This window comes from Neolamprologus multifasciatus, chromosome 4, assembly GCF_963576455.1.
Source record: "Neolamprologus multifasciatus chromosome 4, fNeoMul1.2, whole genome shotgun sequence".
NCBI lineage: Eukaryota > Metazoa > Chordata > Actinopteri > Cichliformes > Cichlidae > Neolamprologus > Neolamprologus multifasciatus.
Window position 1 is genome coordinate 7,426,281 of NC_140442.1, and position 24,776 is coordinate 7,451,056.

The 24,776-nt window shown below is 42.7% G+C and overlaps 3 protein-coding genes across 17 annotated transcripts in view; 1 reads left to right on the plus strand and 2 right to left on the minus strand.

Moving 5' to 3' along the window:
• The window catches only part of plcd3a (phospholipase C, delta 3a), a 33,183-nt gene extending 21,308 nt beyond the window's left edge, over positions 1-11,875 (minus strand). Inside the window, exon 1 of one of the 3 annotated variants that reach the window (XM_085156326.1) lies at positions 9,372-11,875. Coding sequence is in view for 2 of the 3 variants with exons in the window: in XM_085156322.1 (XP_085012448.1) it covers positions 8,673-8,760 (88 nt within the window). In the remaining variant the exon portion in view is untranslated. Of the gene's footprint in view, positions 1-7,366; positions 7,731-8,672; positions 9,187-9,371 lie in introns of those variants that run through there. The other 2 variants (XM_085156322.1, XM_085156324.1) reach the window with 2 other exon arrangements.
• A 449-nt stretch (positions 11,876-12,324) lies between these two features.
• Positions 12,325-16,478, plus strand: hexim1 (HEXIM P-TEFb complex subunit 1). Its single transcript, XM_085156332.1, has one exon. The coding sequence runs from the start codon at positions 12,819-12,821 to the stop codon at positions 13,896-13,898; it is 1,080 nt and encodes a 359-aa protein (XP_085012458.1). The 5' UTR covers positions 12,325-12,818; the 3' UTR covers positions 13,899-16,478.
• The window catches only part of arhgap23a (Rho GTPase activating protein 23a), a 67,463-nt gene continuing 58,084 nt past the window's right edge, over positions 15,398-24,776 (minus strand). For all 13 annotated transcript variants that reach the window (XM_085156320.1, XM_085156308.1, XM_085156313.1 and 10 more), the window contains 8 exons: positions 24,452-24,530; positions 24,278-24,351; positions 24,087-24,176; positions 23,870-23,995; positions 23,732-23,773; positions 22,921-23,014; positions 19,315-19,346; positions 15,398-19,230 (listed from right to left, as the gene is read on the minus strand). In XM_085156320.1, coding sequence (XP_085012446.1) covers positions 17,788-19,230; positions 19,315-19,346; positions 22,921-23,014; positions 23,732-23,773; positions 23,870-23,995; positions 24,087-24,176; positions 24,278-24,351; positions 24,452-24,530 — 1,980 coding nt within the window. In that variant the 3' untranslated portion in view covers positions 15,398-17,787. The remainder of the gene's footprint in view (positions 19,231-19,314; positions 19,347-22,920; positions 23,015-23,731; positions 23,774-23,869; positions 23,996-24,086; positions 24,177-24,277; positions 24,352-24,451; positions 24,531-24,776) is intronic.

Below are 24,776 nucleotides of genomic sequence, written 5' to 3' on the forward strand. Positions count from 1 at the left end.
TATTGTTTATTTATTTATTTTTTATTTTCACTTGCTAGATACGGGACAGACTTGAATGAGGAAAAGAAAAGGGAGAAAGGGAGAGGGGAAAAAAAAAAAAAAAAAAAAAAAAAAACAGTGGAGAAGAGGGACGAGGATAAAGGGCAAAAAAAACAAAGACCAACTGAATAAGCAGACAAAAAAATACATATATCGATCACCTGAATCACCTGTTGAGAAAGAAAAAAAGAACACAAGCAGAAGAAAACGAGAGCAATACAATAAACAACATCACGATGATATATGGGAATATAACAGTAAATACTAAATATTAAACATTATTGTGCAGCACGTAATATCGACAGCGCACAGTGTGCTTTCAGGTAGGAGCCAAAAAGGGTGTAGTTTGTGTGTGTGAGCACCCGTGTGTACATCTGTGAGCATGAGCGTGCTTGTATTTAAAAGGTTCCTTCATGTAATGATCTGCTAGAGGGTGTGGGAGGCCACAGCCCTGTCCTCCAGGGCATGCAGCATGTATGGAGGAGATCAAGACTCCAGACATCCAGAGGCCCCCAGAACACAAGAGACCAAGGAAGACCAACAGAGGGGCAGCCGTGCCACTGTCCCAGAAAGAGCTGAGGAGAGTCCCAGATGAGGGGTCACTCAGCAGCCGTGGAGCAGAAGCCAGGGGGGGTTGCAGTGACGTGCCCGTGAGCTCCGCCGGCAGCCAGCTGCACCAGAGTGACCGAGCCCCAGGCCGAGAGGCCGAGGGCACCCCACCCCCGAAGTGGCCCGAGCGAGCCCCAGGCTCCAGCCCCCGATAAGGAGCCACCAAGGAGTAAGCCGGTGTGTACCTGGACGCCCACCCCCGGACACAAAGAACGCACCGATGTCCGAGGGCGTCTGCCAGTGGCAGGGGAAGTGGTGGGGGGAGATAGGCCTGCATACCATGGAAGGCCTGAGATGTCCCCAGAGATGTCCCTGTCACCTGTTCAGCTCTGATGATTCAGTAAGGACATCTCCTGGCTTCATCTTCACGTTTCCCTCTCACCACATATCCAAACCGATATCATGACCAGCAGCTTAACAGCTGTGGCTCCAGCCAACACCAGCTGATACTTGAAATTAATATTAAATAAATTCTAACAACAGCTGATCAAGCTTAAACGTGCAGCTGTTGTTTAACACGACATCCGCTGGTTTCCTCTTTCTGGCGCAAAGTGGGCGAAAAACAAACAAGAGAGAAAAGCTGATCAGCTGATCATTGATCAGTTTCATGATCGTGTTCATTGAAGTAGAAACAGGAGAGGGAGGGGAAAGAATGAGCGAAGAAGAGGCAGCTGACAGCGTAAAGACAGAATAACTCCAGCAAATGCCCGGTATGCCCGATGGCCAGTCCAGCTATGCTTAGTGCCAAGTAGGTTTGGATAGATTTATTTTAATTAATTAATTATTAAATCATCATTTAAAAACAACATTTTGTATTTACTCAGGTTATCTTTGTCTAATTTTACATTTTGCTTGATGATCAGGACGAGGTCAAATACTTTTCCACTGTGTATTTCAACAGTTTTTTAAAAAATGTATTTATAGTAGTAAGGAGTGTTTCCTTTAAATTATGCATGTTTGTGACTTTGCTGCTTTCTCATTTAGTTAATCATTTCAGTAAATGTGAGGTTAAAAGGTTAAGTTGTTACAGTTCTCATTGGGAGGGTTTGAAAATGTTTTAACTTTCACTTTAACGGTTCTTAATAAAGTAAATGTATCTGAATTTGTAAATGCTTCAAACAACTGGTTTAACTGGTTTAAAAAGTTATGTTAAGAGCTTGGTTGCTGCAAATAGCCTACTGAATAATCAGTAACGCAACTAACACAAGTGTTAAATAGCATTCAGCCATGGCATGTTTAATCTTTTGCAAGAACAAACGGGCTCTCTTATGGAACCTTCCCTTTTAGTACTGCTGAAGGAAACAAAACCAGCTCTCACTCACTGCTCAAATTATTCTTCAGGCTTTAGTCTTTTCTGTTCACGTCTAAAGAAAGGGCTTCATTTGTTTCTTTAGCTCTTAAATCACAGTCCTCATCGTGTCAGTGCCAAGTTCTGGAGTAAGTAATGGACCCCCAAAGTTATAGCAAACAGAAACTGGCCTCCACTCCCTCCCTATCCCTGAGTGAAAGCGCACTGGGTGAAACCATGGATTTCTCCCCATCAGGGTTGAAAACAAAGAACTCCCCCTGCCAGGCCGTCCATAACAAGCCTGTTTTCCCAAGCTGTTACCACATGCAAGGCATTCCCACAAGCACAGCACAAGGACCTGATTAACTGCAGGTCAGTGACCACGCTAAGCTACCCAAACAGCCTTAACTAGCGCTCTCTCAACCTCCTGCTTCACTTTTTATTATTCCCTCTCCCGCTACAGCCACATTCTTTTTTTACTACCTCTATAATTTTATTATCTGCCCACAATGCAAAGTGTGAGTAGCTGCAAGTCCCCAAGTGTGGCCATATCCACAGATTTAAGAAATTTGGTACAGTTTGGTGTGCTTCTGAAAAGCCTCTTCATAAGTGCAAAAGTACTCTCTGAAATGTCTAACATTTCAGTTTAGCATGTTGGTGTACCATTTTAAAAGAGGCTGAAAAGTCTGTAGCATAGAAGTGTTTTTGCCCCAGTTCTAATGTTATTGTACGAAACATGCTCACAAATGTCAGTGTTTACTGATATTTACCATGTTTACGGTCTTAGTTTGCCATTTTGATTTGCTACCTTTTGCTAATGAGCTATTACCAACAGATATTTAGTCATTAATTAAAGCTGTGATTTTAATGATGACGTTGTAAGAAAAAGTATGCCAATTTGCTTGATAAGCCTAATGTAATAGCACACTCGGAGTAAAAAAACCCGCTGAGGCAACGCTGACAATTTAAGGGTTTTAAAAACGTACAACTGTTAAACCTTATCTTTAAATCAAGATAGAGTCCAGATATCCATCAAAAAGAGGCACTTACTGAGAGTGGGTTTTGTCAGCAGGTACATGTAAACAAGTCAGCTAGCTGACATCTACAGAAGCTAACGTTTAGCTTATTCTGGCTGAAGTGGTTCCAAATCACCAAACTTTAAAGCACTGCTAGAGTTTGTGCATAAAGATGAAAACTAAACACCGGTTCTATTTTGGTAGTTAGTAAAGTTTGGCTAATTAACACATACAAATGAGCCGACTTTTAACAAGGTACACCTTGTTAATACCAGGCCGGGCCTGTGACGGCCTATATGCTAGTTATAACATCAATTCAACAAGTTTCTGGAAACGTTACTCAGAGATTTTGGTCTATTTTGACGTGATAATGTCATGCATTGGTCTTGCTCTCTGGAAATATTTTACTCTTCTCTGGAAACAGTAGGAATTACTGTGCAGAAAATCACAGTAGATCATCAGTTTCTAAAATACTCAGAGATCATCCTGTCTGGAACCAACAACTGTGCTACATTCAAAATCTCTTCAATTACCTTTCTTTTCCATTCTGATGCTCAGTTTGACCTTCAAGGGGTTATCTTAACCGTGTATACATGACTATAATGCAATTGCTGCCACATGATTGGCTCAACAAATATTTGTACCACTTCAAATCAGGCATTCTTAGGATAATACTGGCGCAGTGGTACTCTCTTAGAAACAAAGGGTTTTCAATAAAAGTACTCAAGGATCATTCAGCGAGGAGTAACATCTGCAATTTCTCCAGTTGACAAAGGCGACTGTGATAATGCGGCAGGAAGAATACATAAAACTGCCGAAACTGCAGCCAAGAGAATGTCTGGGATGACACGATCCAAAATACAAGGTTAGTTAAGAAGATGTTGTGTAGTTTTGAAAAAGTATGATCCCAAAATTATGGCTAGACAGGTATTTATAATTTGCTGAAATAATGGTGTCTGGGACAGTTAACCCAGACGCTGTACTGTACACTGAGTTTTTAAAAGCCTACTTAAGAAGGATGCTACTAATGAGCATTGCTTTAAAAAGTGTTGCCTCATGTAAAAGAGTTCCTCAGTAAAAGCTAGGACTGAAAAACACAGTTTATCTCCTATGGAGGTAACAGAGGTGTGCATCGCATATTTAATATCAATTAACCAAACGTTCATGCAGGAAAGAGGAAGGGACACCAAAGCCAATAAGATTCCTTCTCAGGGGAACATGAAAGTAAATGAAATTCATGACAATACAATGAATAGTTAGAAGAGATCTTTTCGTCTCAACCCAACAGACTGACATTGTCTATCTCTACAACTGTGCCACTTGCAAGTGGATAAAGCAAATAACAGAAAACAATTAACATTTTAATTAACTCAGCAATGGAGATTCCTCCGAGGGTGCTTTGACACTGTGAGCAGCAGTGTAGCTTTAACGCTGAAAGGAGGATTAAAATCCAAATAACTATATCAGCTGGTCAGTGCACTGTGCTTGCGTGAGTCCTCTTCACTCAGGCCCACATACCAGCTCCTCCCGGGACACGGTTCACGTTTCTGTCAGCATAGCAGCAGTCACAAGAGTCAGCTAGCATGGATTCTCGCATAAAGATAGACAAGTAAAGGTGCTGTAGATTTAATTAATTAAAGTTTCTCAGCTCTGTCGCACAGCTGTCCCCTCTAGGAGGCAAACAGCGGCATCCAGTCTGCATCTCCAAAATCAAGAGTGTTTAGGCAAAATGATGAGATTCCAGCTCAAAAGAAGAAAAATGATCAGTTGGAAACAGTATTTTCCTTCTTTGGAATCGGGACTCTCTGTGAAATTTCCTGATGTGAACCCCCCCAACCCCCCAAAAAAGGACTGAGTAGAAAAAAGTGAGTGTTATTTGGAAATGCAGAATCGTTGCCAATGGTTTCTGGACAGCAGAGCTGAACATGAAAGCAGAGCAGACTCTTTGTATTCAGTCGAAAACAAGCAGCTTTTAGTCAAACGTTCTCTTTGTCTCTTATAATGAATGAAACATCATTTATTTGCTCATTAATAAGCAAGTTATGACCACACAGTAAGCATGACTCACTGTGTGCGACTAGACTCGTTCTACACAATATCTGGATTCCAGTAAAATATTAAAAAAATGTTGAGAAATAAATGAGCTTTTGCAAAAAACTGTCATTTTATTTGCCAATGTGTGGTTAAATATGCCGTCAAAGCACAATTTAAGGTTGCAATGCATATTAACAAGGCTATGATCGGGATTTTTAAGCCACATTAAAGTCAAACCTCTACTGTTGATTTACTGTTTTCCAACCTGAGGTTGGCAGACTTCACCAAAGGCAGGAGAAAACCAGACTATGAGAGCGGTATGGTTTGGTAGAAGGAAAAGGGGATTCCTATTTTCTTCTGGACAGTGCACAACTTGAAAAAAAATGAGTTGAATAGAGCTGACTTTAGCTTGAACACGTCAGTATATATTTTACCTTTTGTCTAATAAACTGGCAATACTTTTCTTTGCTACAATGTGAGCCTGCACACACAAAAACAGCTGAGTTGTGATTATTTAGGGAAAAAAGGGTTATTCACAATTGGAATAAGTGTCTGTGGTTACACAACTGATGCTATTTATTGTATGTTGGGGCTCAGTTAGATCCCATTGAGGTTAAATCCTTCTAAACACCCGACCATTCAAACCTAATAACAGATGATAACCTTGTTGATTGTGACCTGTTCGGCCAGGAATGTTGTTGACCACAATCGCAGACATAAAGCATATGTAAAGCTCTCGGATTTACAGCCGAGTTTACTCAGATACCAAACAGATACCACGTATTCCCTGCAGCGGCCTCCGAAAACATCACCTCAGCTCACGATCGTGTTTACATTCATCTTGTAGGTGCAACGTGTGAAATTGTCCCATCTCTTCGGTCTAAACCGACCGAAACTCATCATGGATGTTGTTTTGTAAATCCTTGGCTTATGCAGGCTGTTTGCTCACACAAGAAACTAATTGCTGTGTACCACCGTTAACAGCGCTGCCAACAGCCGCAGACTCTCTCCCTGAAATCAAATCCCCCCCAAAACCCCCGTGGGGACGTCTGTGGCAATGAATATATTTATCCATGTGTGCGCTAGTCTGATTCAAACATGGATTATCTCAAAACTAACAAATCTCTGCCTCTCAGGCCACATTCGTCACTTTGGCTCACCGTGAGTGAGAAATGTTTGAACGACGAAGGCGGATCAGTCCTGTGACACCACATGACACAAAACTTTTGAACTTAGGTCAGTCCCACCAGCAGATTGCGAAACTATTCAGTGTTTTCGCTTTGATGTGAAAGAGGTTAAAACATGGTGGGTGGACAGTCACCTGACTAATTTATGACAACAAGTGGTGGTGGTGAGTCTATTAGTCAAATATAGCAATGCCAGTGTTGCGTTTTCAGGCGCAGATACAGTTTCAGACTTCAGTAATGCTTAAACAAGTCTGTGCATAGTGTCAGAGTTTAAACATGGTGTCACTGCAGAAGTATGGATCCATGTTTACACACTGTTGCAAAAACATTAAAATTCTGCATTTCTGGTTTCACTAAACATGCAAGAAGAGCTGAATTTATAACAGATTGTTTCTGCATATTGTTTTTACTTATTAAGGTCTTTGCTTTCAATCACAATTTTGGCCTATAGCGACTTTAGGATAAATAAAGATGCTATTTCCAGCCACCCCCTTACCACTAGGGGCTGCCACAGCAGATAACGCCATATGTTTGATTTGACAGTTCTTAAACAGACGCCAACCCCAAAAAACATGTATCTCTGGCAAGAATCAAGCTAGCAACCACTACACCACTGCAGATAAAACAATTATTATGCCCCAATCTGTGTTGTTATAATTATCTTCCTGGAGTTTAACGTCATGATCCGGAGTCTGTTTATGAGTAATCCCCCCAAGTTTCACATTTTCCTCTCCTGGTGCGTTTCCTGTATCTTGTCTAGTCCCCGTCTCTGCATTAGAGAGCTTCTGTTTAGTTATTCCTCGTTTTATTTAGTTAGTTTCTCGTGTGTTGTATTTAATTTTGCATCTTTTGACTCGTTTTCTTCAGTTAGGTTCAGCTGTGTTAACGGGTGTTTTCCATACCCCTGATTACCCCACATGCATATTTAATCCCTTATGGTTTTCTTAGCTCATTGTTGTGCTGTACTGTGTCAGCTTGTTAGTGCCTCCCTCGTATGTTCCTGTTTCGATTACTTTGTGCTGTTCTTTGTCAGCTAACTGGACTTCCTGTTTCAGTTGACCAATAAAACAATTGTGTTAAAAGTATGATTTAAAAGACTGACCAAAAATAATTATGATACTGCAGACCAGAAATACTCAGACCTGCCCATTTTACACCACCAACCATGCCATGTTCAAAATAACTTCAATTACCTTTCTTCCTCATTCCAGTGCTCCGTTTGACCATCAGCAGGTTGTTCTAATCATGTCTACATGCCTAAATGCACCGTGTTCCTGCCAGGTGATTGGCTGATTACCTATTTGTCTTAATAAGCAGTTGAACAGATGTGCCTAATTAGGTAGTCATGAGTGCATTCCTCATGCTTATGCTGTTACAATGTTGGATGCTCATGTGAAACACTGCCAAAGTTTCAGGCTTCATGCTGCTCTGAATGCTCAGTTTCAAACCGATCTCTACTCTTGGCTATGTGTCACTGTGCATCAATGAGAGTGGAAATCCCTGATATAGTACAGCTTATTACTGCATCATATTGTGCCAGATAAATATTTATAAGTGAGTCATGCAAAAGTGAGTCAATTAAAAATATGGGGTTGGGGGGAAAAAACATAATACATATAAATGTATTATACATAAAACTATATATATATATACATATATATATATAAAACTGAAAAAAAAGAAATAAATAAAATAAAAAGCAAAGATTTCATCCAACATTTCTGTCTGTGAGCTAATTTTGTATGCCTGCATATATACGTCGTTAACACTGGTTCAGCCTTCCAGAAATCCAGCGTCTTCCCAGAGATTCTGACAGGTGCGTTTTGGCTGCTCAGCAAGTGTCTATTTTGGGGCGAGTTTGGGAAGGGGCAGTGACATATCGGGACTGAACTGTGAGGGGAGTAGGCTGAGATGGGAATTGCGAGGAGCCTGAATCGGAGCAGTAGTCCAGTGAGCAACTCTGCTCTTCATAAACACATGACCGGTGTAACTACACCCACAAATACTCAGAATTTCGCTTCTGTTTGATGCCATTATCTGTAACCTCGGTCATTACTCACTTTCTAAGAACAACATCATTAAAAAAAAAAAGCAAACCTGTTATGCGTGTTTGGTTAATGTATGTTTTGTAAACTGGGAGAAGTAAATGAATGAAACACATTAACGAGACTACAAATTAAACCAAACAATCTGTAACTAGGGAGTGAGCAATTATCAAGGAAAGTAGGTGAAATGAATCATCTTTTCAGAAAGATGCAAAGAGTTCTCGAATTACACCGCCTTCTAAGAGAAACTATGTTATGAATTATGAAGGCACAAATAGCTACCGATTATAACTGCTGTCTTAGAAAAAGGCAACATAACAAACAATGTGACTAAAAATCACTGAAGCTTCAGTTAAGTTCGTACCAACAATGAGCGAAAAAACAAAACAAAACACTTCAGCCTGGAGCTGACGGTGAACTCCTAGGAGCAGGTCAGATTTGGAGGTGTCCTTACCGAGCCTCCTGATGAGGTCCGTCGTCTTCTCATTCACTTTCCTCCTGTGCTCCCTGGGACTGGTCTTGCCGGTGCCTACGCTTAACATGATCGCTACATAAACTCCAGCGAAATAAACTTAAGCTTGTAACTTTAGGGGTGTGAGGAAGCTGAGGGCGCAGGTGTCCTTAAACTGCCCCAGACAGACCCCCAGCCCGCAGAAAGAGAGCGAGCGAGAGAGAGAGAGAACCGACCGCAGGAGTCCCCTCCCCAGATTTGCTACTCATGTTTGTGCGCAGGACTCCAAACGAGTCGCACGCTTCTGGAGCCAACACCTTACTCCTCCTCCTCCTCTCCTCTTCCTGCCCCAACGAAAACGCAAAGGAACCTTGATCGTGGATCAGGTATGGTCAAGTCCCCCTCCATACATTAATTTGTATACACACTTGTTAAATTGGTTTAAAGCGCACTATGTGCGCACAAAGTCTCAACAGTTGCGTATCAAAGCCTTTTTGGTTAAATCTGTTCTTCAAAAAAAAAACTTTTTATGGGACCTTTTTGTTTTTTATAAATAAAATAAATAAACCCAAATATAGACTTGTTTGAAATGTTTATTTCGAGTTGATTTTGCGCCGATGCCATGCTGTATTCCAAAAAGAAAAACTGTGCTGTTTCACCTACCTTTTCATATATAAATTTTACAAAAGCTTGCATACTTACATGAATATAGTGGCGTGATTAACGTCCACAGGCAAAGAGCAGGTTGCCCTTTGTCTAGGCTCAGCAAACAATTAAACAGCTGAAATCTTTTCTTTCAGGGGAGGTAAAGCAAACTTATGACCCTGATTGTTCAGGCAAACTTTCAAATATGTAAACACCTTCCTCTAAATGGAGATCAAGAGCAGAAAGAAGTGCTTCCACTTTAGTAAAACTACTCCCCATTCAAATGCCAGTGACTGAGGAGCTGGCGTCCCCTGTTGGTTATTAAAAGTAACTGCTTAGCTCTCAACAACAACAACAATCAGTTCCGTAATGCCACATTCATCATCTGTGGCCAGTATGTTCATGCTGTCTGCACAGATTTAAAGGGTTGGTTATGAAAGCGAAAACCTGCACTGCAGTCTTTTTTTTTTAATTTTTTGGTTATTAGATGGTGCTCACAGTACCAGAGCACTGCCTGCAAACTTAATTAAGTCTTACTAATGGAGTTATAACAGAGAGCAGAGAGTGACAGAGCTGAGTCACAGCCATGTGCAAAGCAAACACACACATACAGGTTTGGTAGGCTGGGTGGATGGACCCTAAGGTGATGTTTCTTTAACCTGGTCATTTAATGAAGCTGGTGGATTGACTGTTTCCCTTACTAAAACACCCATCTGGACCTGCTGTCTGCACAAACTCCTCCTGCACCTCCTCTTCAGGCCTGTGCACCAGCGTATAATAGTATATTACATATATCTTTCATCTCCGCTCAATTGCAGCAACTACTATGTTGGACAGGGTGAGAGATTAAGTCATGCCTGCTAATCCTCACAAGCTGTGATCTATGCAGGAGCAGCTCTGGTGCTGTAGCTGTGCACCGCTCCTTGATTTGAGAATATGGGAAGCCCTGGTACTGTTTCTCAATCTCCATGGTCATTAGGTTTCATATTAACTAGAACAGATCACCTCCCCTCTCAAAGGATTTCCCAGTTTGCCTTGCTTATTTGCCAAAGCTGAAACTCTGCCTGCTTCTATTAGTAGAAACAGTGGGCCTGTGTTGTTTGTAGCCAGTCTTCACTGGCAGTGTTAGGAGAGACCAGTCACCCACCATAAGGCCACAGACTGAATAACCCACTTCTTCCATTAATGGAAGCAAACTGCTTTGTGAAAACTGGACACAATTTGTGGATGACACAGTGAAGCATGCACAGTTAAGGATTAACACAGAATAATGACTAACTCTTTAACCATTGTGACATCAAATATGTATGCATGTAGTATGCACATGTAAATAATGTGCATCAGAAAACAAACAAAACAAATTAACCACATTAACATATTCCACATAAAGGTTTCAACCTTTTTCCCCACAGCATTTTATTTCCATTTGTTTATTTCACACAAGCCGACAATACAGAAAAGTTGTGAATAGTGTGGAAGATTATTGGTTTGGCGAGTTACACCCATCTAGAGCTTGCTAACACCAGTTAACTAAAGGGAAACTGGAAAGATCAGGCGCGGTCTACTTCCTGAAAGCAAGACAGTTGCTCAAACGTCTCATGTGAAGGACTGTTTCAAAAAACGAATGTTTTCAGTCTGTTTGTGTATATTTTCGGTACTCTGACTTGTACAGTTCGACTAACTGTGGCAGTACTTGAAATGTGTACACTAATCGCTTTAGTGAAACGACAAAATCACATCGGAATAAAACAGCCCAGGAATTACGCGGGCCCCATATGAACACGTTGGCCTAGTTAGCAGATGGCTATCATTACCAGTAGCACAGCGCATTGTAGTTGCTTTACTTTGCTGCAGTTGAATCGACAAACTGACACAAGCCAAACAATTTTATTTAAAAACGGTCTAGCACTCATGGTTTAATACTTTTTATATTATCGCTACAAGGTAGCGTACGCTAACTTACGTTAGCTTACCTAGCTTTAGTGCAGTATGGCGTTTTTCGTCATACTCACACCGACTAGGAGCGTTTTTCTGTGACCAATGAGTTAAACATTAAGTTTATTTTTGTTGTAGTACGTATGGCTTCGTATGTATGTGGAGTCGTGTAGTGTTTAGTTTGGGAGCCACGACACGTAGCGCCCGTTGGCTAACGTTTGGCTAACGTTAGCTACCTAGCGTCTCCTTAGCCGTTAACACGAGACAACAGTGTAAAACTAACACTGCGTATCAGAAAGTTGGCTGCGCGGAAAAACTCAAACGCTGATCTACACCACTTCGTCAACTGCTAATAGGATTACTGAGCAAGTGTGAGATCGCCTGACCCACCCTTTAACAACGAGGGGTTCGGAACAGCGCTCTCCACGGCAGCTTCACAATAAATGTCGTTTGTTTACGCTGATTCCAGAGTTCCCCTGGCCCTCTGCCCCACAACATATCACTCCGCACAGAAGACACTTTTGACACGGAAACATTCAATCTCTCAAATGGCGCCCGAGCAACGCATTTTTATGGCAGCTTACATGTACAAAAAATTATGTTTTGAATAAGCTGTATTTACTTAGTTTCTCAAATGAACGTCGAAGACGGACTAGATTCCGCAAGACAGTTTCTTGTTGTAGCTTAAAATACAGGGGGGTTTAATTGTATGGGTATTTTTTTCCTATGCTGGCTGGATGAGTAAATAAAAACACAGCCTATTATTGTGTGTTTAAACCACGCATATTAGCCCCAGCTTGCAAATCACTTATATCAAATGTAAACAGATTAACTTTTAGTTCTTCAATTAGAAACACAACCCCTTCATTTGTAAATAGTAGCGTCCGTAAAATGCCCGGGACTGCTTTCTTTGCGTGGATTACGGTCCTGTGATTGACTATTGGTCTGCCCAATCAGAAAATACCTTGAGCTTAGCAACAGCAAAATTATTCTCTGGTCCAATCAACAAAGAGTAGGGTAGGCTTTAGCGGACTCGAGATCCTCTTAATTGATTGGTCAAGAAGCTCGCCAGTTATGGTAGACTTGTGGGTTATGTAGTTTCGTGCGAAGGTCTCCGCCAAGGCTTCGCCGAAACGAAAACGTCATACCCCACAATCCATCAGGAGTTGAAAGCAGTAGCATGCGCACGGGTAGAGGCGGAGCTGGTATATAAACACGAGCTCCCTCTTCTTGAGCGGCACACTGGACACTGTTGTGACGGTGGAACGCAGTCTCTGGGTGAACGATAACTCTGACAGCATCGAAACAGTTAATGGTAGTTAGCGACAGTTGCTCTGACAAACCCTTGGAGGAGTAACAAGTGTTTACTGTTCGGAAGTTTACTTTTACTTTGCGCGCGTTTGTTTACAAACGCAAACAATCTCAAAAGTTTCTTTAGTGATTACGCGAGATTGTAGAATTTTTTTTGTTCAAATTAACGTCTTTTTAACGAACTTTTAAACTCAGTCACGGGAACATGAATATCATCTAAAATGTGCTAAAGTGGAGCCATAGGAGCGGAACACCAGGATGACTGAGCCAGAGGAGACGACCCATCACCTGAAAACTTCAGCCAGCCCTTCAGGTGGGAGCAGTGGAGACGCGTTGGAGCATCTCCCAGCTAGAAACCATGATGGACCACAAAACGGCGACAGGGGGCGACAGAGCGAGCATAAGCAGGAGCAGCGGGCGGAGAACTGCGAGGATATCAACACAGACAAGTTACGGCAAATGAAAGGCGGGCAGAGGGAGGTGTGCCCTGGGTTAGCAGCCGGAAACGAGGTCCAGAAGTGCCCGATTTCAACTCAGCCTCATCAGAAACGCAGCATCCAAGGAGCGACAGGAGACCACCACACCACACAGGGAAAAAACGGCCAAGACAGACGGCTGCAGGTACAAGTGGATAGTTTGCACATCGACTCTGATACGGGCTTAGATGCGCGTCTAGGCAAGAAAAGGCACAGGCGCAGGACCTCCAAGAAGAAGCGCCACTGGAAGCCGTATAACAAACTTTCCTGGGAGGAAAAGAAAGCCCTAGAAGAGAAGGAGACTGCCAGAGCTTCGCGCATAAGAGAGGAAATGTTCGCCAAAGGGCTCCCGGTTGCCCCTTACAACACAACTCAGTTCCTGATGGACGAGCACGACCGAGAGGAACCCGACCTCAACACCCAGATGGGGGTCAGGCGGCCTTCTGGGGTCGGGGTTTGCATGGAGGACACTGGCAGCGAGGATGAGGTCTTGGAAAACGAGGACCAGGACTATGATGACGGCAGCGGCGGGGGCAGCGATGGCATCGGGAGGCCCGGGAACGCGGGTGGAGAGTTCCTCCAAAGAGACTTTTCCGAGACCTACGAGATGTATCACGTCGAGAGCCTGCAGAATATGACCAAGCAGGAGCTGGTCAAGGAGTACCTGGAGCTGGAGAAGTGCATGTCCCGGTTGGAGGAGGAGAACAACCGGCTGAGACGCGCCGTGGAGCCCGGGGGTCAGAACTGCTCGGTCCGGGTCAAAGAGATGGAGAAGGAACTGGAGAGACTGAAAGCCCAAAACATGGAGCTGCTCCTGAAGAGCCAGCCCAGCAAGGACAGGGGCCAGGTCGCTACAAATTAAAATCCTTTGGATAAGGTAAAACATGGGACTACTGCATTTTTAAAAGAATTTATCATAAGTTTTTCTGTAAGCAGTTTGTCACCTGGACAAAATAAGTAAATATTTGACGTTTCCCTTTCTATTTCAGCTGTTATTGTCCCATTCGGTTATTGTTTTCAAGGAGAATTGTAAATATTTCAAATTTGATTTCTTTTTTTTTCTTTTCTTCTTTTTTCTTTTTTTTTTTTTATAAAGAGGTATTTGAAAAGAAATTTCCGTTTGTTCCTCTGCTCAACTTTGTAGGTATCCATTGACAAACTGTTCTGTTTTTAATTTTAAGAGCAAATATTGTATGTCGGATTATTTTTCTCCCCCCTCCAGAAACTGAACAAGAAGAACTTTCAGCTAATTGGGCCATCCTTTCAGATACTTTTTTTGCAAAAAAAAAAAAAAAAAAAAGACTTCAGCGTGAACATTTTAACAGTTGTGTGTTATCCTTTTAGTTCCAATAAAATAATATAAAAATTGAAGTTCTGAATCAGACTGCCATGTGTTGTTCAGCCTGTCCTCAAACACAGGAAGCTGCAGCTAGGAGCTGCTGTCAGTGGTTTTGGTCAGATTTCTTGCGAGGATTCCGATATGGGCCAGACACAAGGCATCAGTGGCCTCTGAATGGAAGACCATATGAGAAGGGGGGATGGGATATGGATGAGATGCTCTTTATGAAAGCTTAGTCCACTCGGAGGTATACAGGAAGACATGCAAGTGGGATTTTGTTTATTTTACTGAATTTTCTAGGTTGTAATACAGACACACTGTGGTTATTATTTTTGCAAAGTCAAGGATCTGCAGAAAATTGTCTTTATTCTGACTTGATAATGAATTTTCTCATCATTACAGCTACCAATCACATAATGTATATTTACACCCCGCCCCCAGTTAAAATTAGTAACTTCACAAGTTTAGGCAGGCCTGATACAAAGAGACATAGCACCCAGAGATTTGTTTTGTAATCGATGGGATAATTATGTAGCAGGGTAGATGGTGGTAGAGGTGTAACTTAAAGTTTTATTAAGTTAATTTAGAAATGGCTCGCAAATAAATGCCTAAAGGGGGTTCCAAAATGTCTGGCGAGTGGTGAGACTTGTTCCTGAAGAGCCTGTGGACAGCCATGCAGACAAGGTTGGTTACTGATCATGTGAGAAGTGCTGCTCATTTGCAAAGCCTAAGAATGTGATGAAAAGTGTGTCTTTACTTTGGTGGGGTCATCCGTTTTAATAGAATCCCATTATTACAGCTGCTACTCACAGAATCCATAAATATTTAAACATTCCCATAAATTAAAATAAAGACCCTCAACACTCCTGATTCCGTTTCCCTTTATGTCCTATTCCTCTTCGAGCCTCTAGGGGGAGCCAGTCAGCTCCTATTTTAAGATGCACGCGCTGCAAAATGTGAGGCACATCTCCACTGTAAAAAATGTGTTTTGCGCACACACAAAAGTCACAAACGCAAACACATTTTTTTTTAAACATAGTTCTGTTTATTTACATCATATAACCTGCTTTTAAGCACACAGCCACGAGGGAAATGAGTTCAGGCGGACAACCATGTTTTTTTTTAATTTGTTTTTTTCTTTTAGTCCAGTCATTTTCATATTAGTCATACTCGAAAGCAATTCCAAATGTACACAATACAATATGTTACATATTAAGATAGTATGTACAAAAAAAAGAAACGCTTTTAAAATACAACAACGACACAAAAGGTAAAATCACATTTCAGACTGTCGACGTTTCCCTTTGATGAGGTTTTTGTTCATCTTTAGGAAACTGGATGCTGTCTGGCATGACCTAATGCAGTTGTAGGGTGGGGTGTGTTAGGTGTACCTTATTCACACACTGTGGATTATTAGGCATAGAGAGGTGACCTCAGTTTGTTAAAAAAAACAAACAAAAACAAAAGAAGCAGCTGAGAGAATACTATGCTTTTCCCCTCCTCTGTTAAAGGCAAAGGGAGTGCATAGAAGTGTCCTTGGCTTGAAGTGTGCTTTACTTTTCTTTCTTTTATTTTGTTTTGCACAGCCTCTCTGTTAGACTGCTTGTATTTAATGTACACATCTTTGGGTCAGTGCCTCAATTATACCGTCAACCACAGCAGAGGAGGGGAGGAGACCCAGAAATAACAAAAATAAATGGAAGGATAAGAACCGAGCATGGCACTGCAGAACAAAAACACATTCCAGAAATCAGGCACTTGTAGAAAAAACCTTGAGGTAAGACGAGACTAGAACCTATTTATTATTATCATCCTTCTTCTCTTTCATTGGGTTATTATTTGGTCGCAGGGAAACAAGCAAGCCTTTTGTGACTTCTGAATTTGCACCTCTCGCTCGGGTCGTGTTTTTTTCGCTACTGCAAATTGGTTCTGCGGTCAAGACGAGACAGAAACAACAGACTCTTGTTCTTCTTTTTTCATTTCCTCCAACGTACCATTTCCCCACTCAGGGAAGATTTATTAGAACCTGACCTTGTGTGCTGAAAACACCAAAAAAAAAAAAAAAAAAAGAAAATCCTACACCAGTCTGTTAAACACTGTCAGGCATCTTCTTTTGAGCTCCTGTGTTCAGTGAATATGAGCTGATCTGTTGAGGCAATGCTCAGTAATCCCACACTTGAAGCCCTGGCGGCACGATCAGCTGTCTGCAAACTGTCCGATATCACATAATAATTACCTGATTAAAATTCAGAACTTGCTACATGTTGTTACTACAGAGTGTTGTGTACATTTTGTGTTACTAGCCATGAGATAATCTTTATTATAAGACTTATCTCGTGAGATAAAGGTTTCCTGCACAGTGCTGTGAATCAGAAAGGCCATCTATGAGGAAATAAGGAATATGTTTAGTCGTGTTTATCTCGTCTCCTTTAAACAGGTACACCCAAGAGGTGAAATTGCAATAAATTTTACTTTAATACAAAATATATATATTTAATATATATATATATATATATATTGAATATAAAACAAAAAACAAATAATATATTAAGGGAAACATTTCAAGTAACATCTTGAAAACAAAACCAAACAAAAAAACGACTGTGCACTTATTTGCACTTTTGTAAACCTTAAAAAAAAGACCTAAAAAAAAAAAAAAAAGTACAAACAAATATTATAACATAATATTTATATTTACAGGGTTAACTTAACAAGGCTTTGTACAAATGTTACAAAAATCGTTTAACACAAACACCTGCACGTTTAGACATGGTCACGAATATTTTTGGGCAAACACACATAAACATTATTAACAAGTAGAGGGAGACAACTGCAGTTCATGTGTTTGGGAGCTGAAGTTTGGTGGCGTTTTACAGTGTGAATCGTCAGAGGGGAAACGTTAGGAAGACTGATATGAAGAATCAGTTGTTTGCCCTCCTGAAATGGTTTTATATGATTTTTAATTTTTTTTAATAACCGTAGAAGCTTTTAATTTACGTCTTCTGTGATCCAGGCAGGAAGGAAGAGAAGACAAGAGGGATGCTCAGTTGTTACTCAAATCAGAATTCTTGGCTCTTACGTCGACCGTGATGACGTCTGTTTGTGTCTCTGTCCTATCATTTCTATAAGAGCACACTTAAAGGAAAAAGAAAATGAAAGCTTTGGCAACACGAACGCACCCTGCCATGCAAACGGAGCTCAATGAAAAGTAAAAAAACAACAACAACAACAACAAAAAAGGTGGGCCGTTTTTCACCTGTCCACCAACCACATCCCCGTTTGCACTGCTGCCAGTTTACTGACCTGCAGGCCGTCAGCAGCTCAGCTGGACATCCACTCCCCCATCCCTACGCACAAACTGAGAATCAGCAGCTTTGGCCTCTTTTCTTGGAGCGGTGGTTGGGGTCAGGGTTCAAAGGTACTGGTGGAAATTGGAGGTGGGTGCTTGACGTGTAGCAGGTCCTTGGTCAAGACCTTCTGCATCCCGAGGCAGCCCTTGTGTTTTGACCTGGTTTTGATTGATAGGAGACAAGGGGAACTCGCTGACAATCAGCTGGGGTCTTTTATCGGACATCTCAGTCGGGGAAGCCACCACAGTGTGTCTGCGCCAAGCCCGCTTCTTCCTGCGCGTCTCGGGTGACGGTGGTTTCCGCAGTCCGACGCGGTGCAGGTTGTCAGCTGAGCCTAGCAGTCGGGCGCGGACCTGATCGGCCAGCGACTTCCCGCCCGGGCCGGTCGGAGTGAAGGAAGCGGCCTCGCTGGGCAGCGCGGCAGGCTTGGGTCGGGCTGGGCGCAGACTCTCCTGGCTGCTGCCTGAGGAAGTGTTGGTTCTGGAGGTATCCCTCTTTGCTGTGGGTGCACCTTCCGTTCCTGAGCCGGAGCCCTCGGATGGAGCCGTGCCCTCGGGAGACTCCATCAGGTCCGGGGAGCGAGTCTTGTTTTTCTCAGACTTCAGCTTCCTCCTGGCCAGAGTGTCGCACTGGATCAGCTTGTGAGAGTTAAAGGAAGGCCGCGAGTGCAGTCTGTGAGTGGTGGAGGAGGACGAGAAGGAGGAGGTAGAAGGTGTGGTGGAGCGGGCCCCTCCGTCGCTCCTCTCCGCGGAGTCTGGTGTCTGTGTGAGGGAAGCGGGTGGGGTGAGAATGTTACTGGTTGACAGAGCGGGGCTTTTGTAGTGTGTGTAGAGAAAGCTCCGTGGCGGCGGCGCCGGCAGCTGCGTGTTTACAGGTGGCGTCGGGTGTTTGTCGGGTCTCTCCTGTGTAAGAGAGCGCGAGGCGAAGCCACTCTCGTTATCCGTCTCGCTCACCAGCTCGCTGTGTTCATCGTCAGCATCGTCCCCCCTCCCCTCAGATCCCAAGCTCCGCCCTAAAGTAGAGAGGGTGGAGTAACCTGAAACTATAGAGCGAGCATCCTCTGGAGCTCGCCACTGAGGCCCCTTCACCTCCGCCTGCACCTCCTCCTCCTCGTTTAACATGGCTGCCTGCCTTCCTCCCGCCTCCTCTTCCACTTTACAGGACAACCGATTGGGTTTCACGGCCGGCTCCTCTTGTCCCTCCTCTTTCACTCCGCCCTCTACAACTTCCTCATCCTCCTCCTCGTCCTCTTCTTCCTCTTCGTCATCATCCTCCTCTCCCTCTGCTCGAGGAGCAGTGTCTCCTACTGGCGACTCCACCTCCTCTTCCTCTCCTGCCCCTAAATGTCCAGCTTTGACCGGCTCGTGCTCAGAGTCGTCGTCGGTGCTGCTGCCCACGCGGCGGGCGTTATGGCGCTTCCTGCGTTTGCGGCCAGTAACCGCTGACATGATGGACAGAGCCAGGAATTCCTTGGCTGTGAGGTCCTTCTTTGACCCCCACGACCCCTGAAAAAGCAGGAAATGTTACTGCTGAATCTGTGCGTGCAGGAGGTTGGACAATCAGGCTTGCTTCATGTGAGGAGAGGTTACCTTTGATTTCGCTGAATCACTGTTGGTTGAATCTGGGAAAAAGGAAATGGAGACATTTGTGGGTCAGAACGGGCGAAGTAAACAAAAGGGCCAGAACAGTCATGGCGGAGGACACAGAGGGAGTTGCTGTGATCATCACTTTTTTATAAAAGGAAAAAAACAACAATAAATAAAATAACTGCTCCTGCACTGCTCCCTGTATGTTCCTACAGACTTTAATGCTGATTTTGCTATGAAGCAGGTTGTTTTCCATCAGGTGCAAAGTGGACAACACCGCCTGGGACATTGCTTCTTGCCGTGCGGCTAATTTTTGGATAAAATTGTGTTTATTCTCAGAAAACTGCAAAAAGTTTTAATCAGTACTTCACATGTAGCAGGCAGTGGTTCATTCTGTGCTGTTTTTATGGTGATGGATGCTTCAGGGACTAACGCCGAGGTCATGGCAATCTGTCTGGGGTCAGGGTTAATTTTGTTTGGTCACATACCAAATAGGAAACATTTTCATAAACAAGAAGATGTTAGATTTCCTATAAGGTCTAATACATTTTGACAGCATTAGACTCTTTTTTCTTGTAGAGGAACATTTTGTTAAAAGAGTGCAAGTTAACTAAGCCCCTAAAAAGGGGTCGACAATGATCTGGCAGATGCAGATGGAAGAGTTTTGATTGGATTAAATTTATGCATATGATGTTCTGCTCCTTAACCTTAAATGGAAAAAAAAAAATCACAATTGCATCTCTATACAACGGTTTATTCTGCAGTGAGCAGTGCAGCTGCAGTTGTATCTCCAATTCCTGTGATGGATTTTTAAAGGAACTTGTTTTCCTCTGTGGCCTCGGACCATAACGAGAACAAAGACACTGAATCACACACTGGAGTTGTGTTCAGGGAAAACAATGATTGGGGGGGGAGAAGGGTTTGGTGTTGGAGGAGAAACTTCATTAGAAAAATCACGGCACACACTGATGACATCACGAAAAACACGGATGGCATCGGTCAGTGAAAGAAGCAGTACGAAAAAGAAGCAGTACGAAAAGAAACACATTCCTCACAAATGAATGCAGGAATGAAGCCCTGGATTTGTCTTTCGTGTATTGTGGTAAAGGGAACACCCAAATCTCGTGAGAAACCGGCGAGGGTTGGTAAGGTTTTCTGGATGGAGCTGTTTCTCAGGGACTCAGCAGGAATGATCACGTCAGTGTATTTTCTGCTCAGCTTAGAGAAGTTTTCTCGTTTACTAGAAAGCTAGTGATGACATTCAAAATGTAACACAGCCTTTCTTACTGCTACACTAACATCACTTACCCACTACAATTCTGATACACATAGGACCAACGCATTTTTTACTAATGCATTACTAACACATTATGCCAGCCCAAACTGGCTTTAGCATATAAAGAAACTACTGTCACTATTTACAATTAGAGAGCAAAGTAAGAAATTAACCGACTGCGCCTGGATTTAGAAAACAACTTTTGTAAATCACCCATAAAACCAACAACACATGAGTTCTATTATTGCAAATCTGGCCTCTTAAGTCAACTATGGCGACAGCTATGAGCGGACTTTATAGACAGAAACAATTAAATATTAACAGACGACCCTTTTGAATCGTTTTCATCTGAACTTTTCTAATGTGAGGATCGCAGGATTTCTGTTGTTTCTTCTAGAACATTTTTTTTTGTTGATTAGTATAGATTTGTTATACGTTATTAGGATATTACACATGTTAAATATGAATTTGATGGGTGGGATACTTGAGTATTCTCTCCATACCATCACTGGTGATGATCCCAGTCCGAGCTTTGAACCCTAACCCTATGTTTGGAGACAAGCAAAAAGTACTTTTGGAAAAAATTTGGATTTTTCTTTGGCCTTGATTGAAAAGACATTCTAGTAGCACAGGGTTAAAGTGAAGGCTAGGATCATCGCTGATGATAACTTAGATCTCAGGGGTAAGGCAAAGTGAAGCTCAAGTGCAGCCTTGGCAGATTAACCAATCTCAGTACAAGCCTACATCAGCTGATACATTTCTAGGCAAATCTCATATAAGGCGCATAATTTAAGCCGCTTTGCAACCCATCTCCACCCCAGCTGTTCTTTTTGCAAAGTGTTTGACTACATGAGTACCACATCCTTTGCAACTGAAGCCAGGTCTGCTGCTCTTCCTGCTTGTATGCAGGCTGGCTGTTAGGAAACCTCAGAACAGACTACAGTAGTCCTGACTCAAATACAGTTATATGTTGCCCTACATAGCAACTTTACAGTTTGACAAGCAAGTACGGAACAAACTGTGAATGTAATTTTCCTAATAACCTTATTTTGCATATTTTTTTTAAAAGATAATAATATGAGATGCTTTGCTTGTTACCATATATGCCAGTGCCACATTAGACATTCCTAGTTCACACGGTGCCGATAATACATGAGAGGACACGTCCCTGTGAGTCCACCCCAAGTAATTAGCTAAACAGACTTCCTGTTACGTCTGCACTCGCTTTGGCTACAAGGAGGGAGCTTCCAGCTGCCATCTTGAAGCTTTTACACAAAATATTTTCTTTTGAAGGGATAATGAAACAATGAAACAGCACCATGCAGAGTCCCTTTAGAGGCAGAAGTGGGGTTAGGATTTTTACGATGGGGCCACACAGACCGAAATTGGCTGCAGGATGAGTGCAGCGCAGTGCTCGGCAAGGCACAGGCCACCAGTGAAGGAGTTGTCTCTCAGTGACAGAGCGCAGTTTACACTCCGGTGTCAGATAAAGCAGCTTTAACACTCAGAGAGCATCCAGTCATCCATTAATTCATTAGTCAGACTGGGGCCGACATTGAAGTGACATGTTTTTACAGAGACTTCAGTCTGACGCTGAGAGGGAAACGCTGACTTTCAGGAGGGTAATGGAGACCATGGAGACACAAACCATCACCACCGCTAACACACACACACACACACACACTCTCTCACACCCATTATTATTACTTTCACAGTATGGTGCACTGATTTGGTTGCGCACACACTCACACACACACACAAACAGTGCCATCCTACCGCAGTGGCTGCTCCACAGGCTCAGCTGAGAGAAGGAAATGCAGAAATGTACAGAGAAAGTGAAAGGTGAGCAACATGGAGGGGGAAAAAAGAGGTCAGCAGAAAGAAGAGAAGTAAAGGCACACTATCAAACACTCAAACTGCTAACGGATGTTCATTCCTTGAGCTGCTTTCCAGTTCTGTTGGAAAGTAGGGAAATCATACTTTAAACTGGGACAAACTTCCAAGGAGAATTCTGAATCAGGCCAGGAATTCTATCAACTGCCTTTAAGCAAACAGAATCTGTTAGTCCTAGAAATATATTCTTTCAGATTAATTGTAAAAACCACTCAGTGGAACTTCGGTGATCATTGGTTTCTTTTAATATTCATAAATGTATCACTGTTGTCTTGTTTTAGACAAACCTGGCCGCACGACATTCAACACACAAGTGAGGAATTACCTACTTCCAGCTTTAAATGAAAAGCAGCAGCATTCGTTTCGCGTTTACTAATTCTAACTCAGTGCTACTGGTGCGGCTTGTCACGGAAAGGCGGAGCTGTAAACGGCGCGCTCACCCGAGGCTTCGCCGAGCAGAGCGGTCCTGCCGATGTTGGAGAGCAGGTGGTCGATGTTGGGGGCGGGCTGCACGTCCTCCGTGTCCACTGGTGTCTGCAGGGACGGGGGTAGATTCACTTTAAAAACTCAGAGCATTGCATCCATAAACTGTCAAGTATCTGCCGTAGTTTTAGAGGCCTTTTATATCTTTATTATGGGCAGTACATGACAGCAAATGAAGAACAGAGTGAGACAGACTCAAATTGGGGACGTGGCTAGCATCTCAATCCCTAGGCCAAGAGCTCAAATGCAGCTATCATTAATTCAGCTCCATTTCTGGAGATCAAGTGTAGCGGCTGCTGCATACTTATGAGACAATTATCATTAGGGAAATATTAGTTATTGAAAGTGGAAGAAAATTCCTAGAAAGGTCAATAAGTCTTGAATGATTTGCTTTTGAAAGCATGTCTCGACAATTTCCAATTTCACAAAGATTAAAAATTAAATGTCGCCACCGAACAGCAGAGTGACTCGATGGGTTTGTCAGAGAGCTCCATTACATCATGAAAAAATATTAAATGACCAAATAAAAAGAAATAATGAATGATGTGACTCTTCACTCAACCAGTAATTTTTCTTAAAATGTTGGATACAATGTTTCAAATTCCCGCAACAGTGGATTTTCTTTTTTCCTGTCATTTTCTAGAGTAATACAGATTCTTTCGCAGAGCTGCTTTGCAGTTATTTGCAGTGACGTTTGCAACTTTGTGCCAAACATTCTGCACTTTTTTTGGTCAGTTGCAGCATCTATCACTGCCTTTGAAAGCATACCTTCTCATCCTTGTCTAGCTCGTCAGTGAAAAACCAGGTGCACTGCAAGAAAGCCGGAGAAAGAAATGCTGAGCATGACTTGGATACTATTAAGGATGTAAGTGAATTATATTGTACGTGCGCGTTTGCATCTCTCACGTGTTGTATGAGCGTTTCTACGATCTTGTAGCGGTCGGGCATGTGAGTGACCATGTCTTTCATGTTGTCCTCAGACGTCCGAACCAGCGTCGGCCCAAACACGAGAGCCAAGTTACGAGGCTCCATCTAGAGACGCCAGGAACATATTGATGACATTAATACCAAATACTTAACGGTGATACATTTCGTCCGCGTTTACAAATTCCCTTTATCCCACCTTGTTTTTATCCGAGTTGTCGGCTACAGTCTTCAGGTGACCAACCAGGAACTTGAGAGTGTGGTAATAATGATCTGGGAGGTCGCGGATCTATACGAATGAAAGGAAAACAAAATGAAACGTCAAAACCGTAAACCTGTTTAACCTGCCCGACTTCTGCGCGCACTTAACCCAAGCGGGTAAACACGTACCAACTTCTTCATGGTCTTCAGTCTGTCGGATGCATTTTCCATCCGATTTGCATCGATGAAGTCGTTGTACTTGTCTGTTAAGATATGAGAAGATATAAAAAAGTCAGATGAAGCCGTGTGATTAGGCTGCGTAGCGATGTTTTGCGATGACATGTTGGAACCTGTTGGTCTCACCGTTGGTGAAGAGTGGCTCTGGGAGTTTCCTGAAGAAGGATTTGAGTAAGCTACTGACGACATTGAGGTCCTGCCACTTCTGCAGACGACAGAGCACACAGAGACGACTCAGATATCGTTACCAATCACCTTTTGTACTAAAAGCGACAGTTAATTGTTGCTTTTTTTCCTCTCTTTGAGGATCGACAGTATTCTTGCCTTCTATGATCATGTAAAAAAAAAAAAGTAGATCCCAATGATTCAGCAGGCTTGTAGAAACACATTCAGGAGCAATAACTTTAAGTTGTGGTTTTCTGCATGACTTTAGAAGCCTCTCGCATTGTTG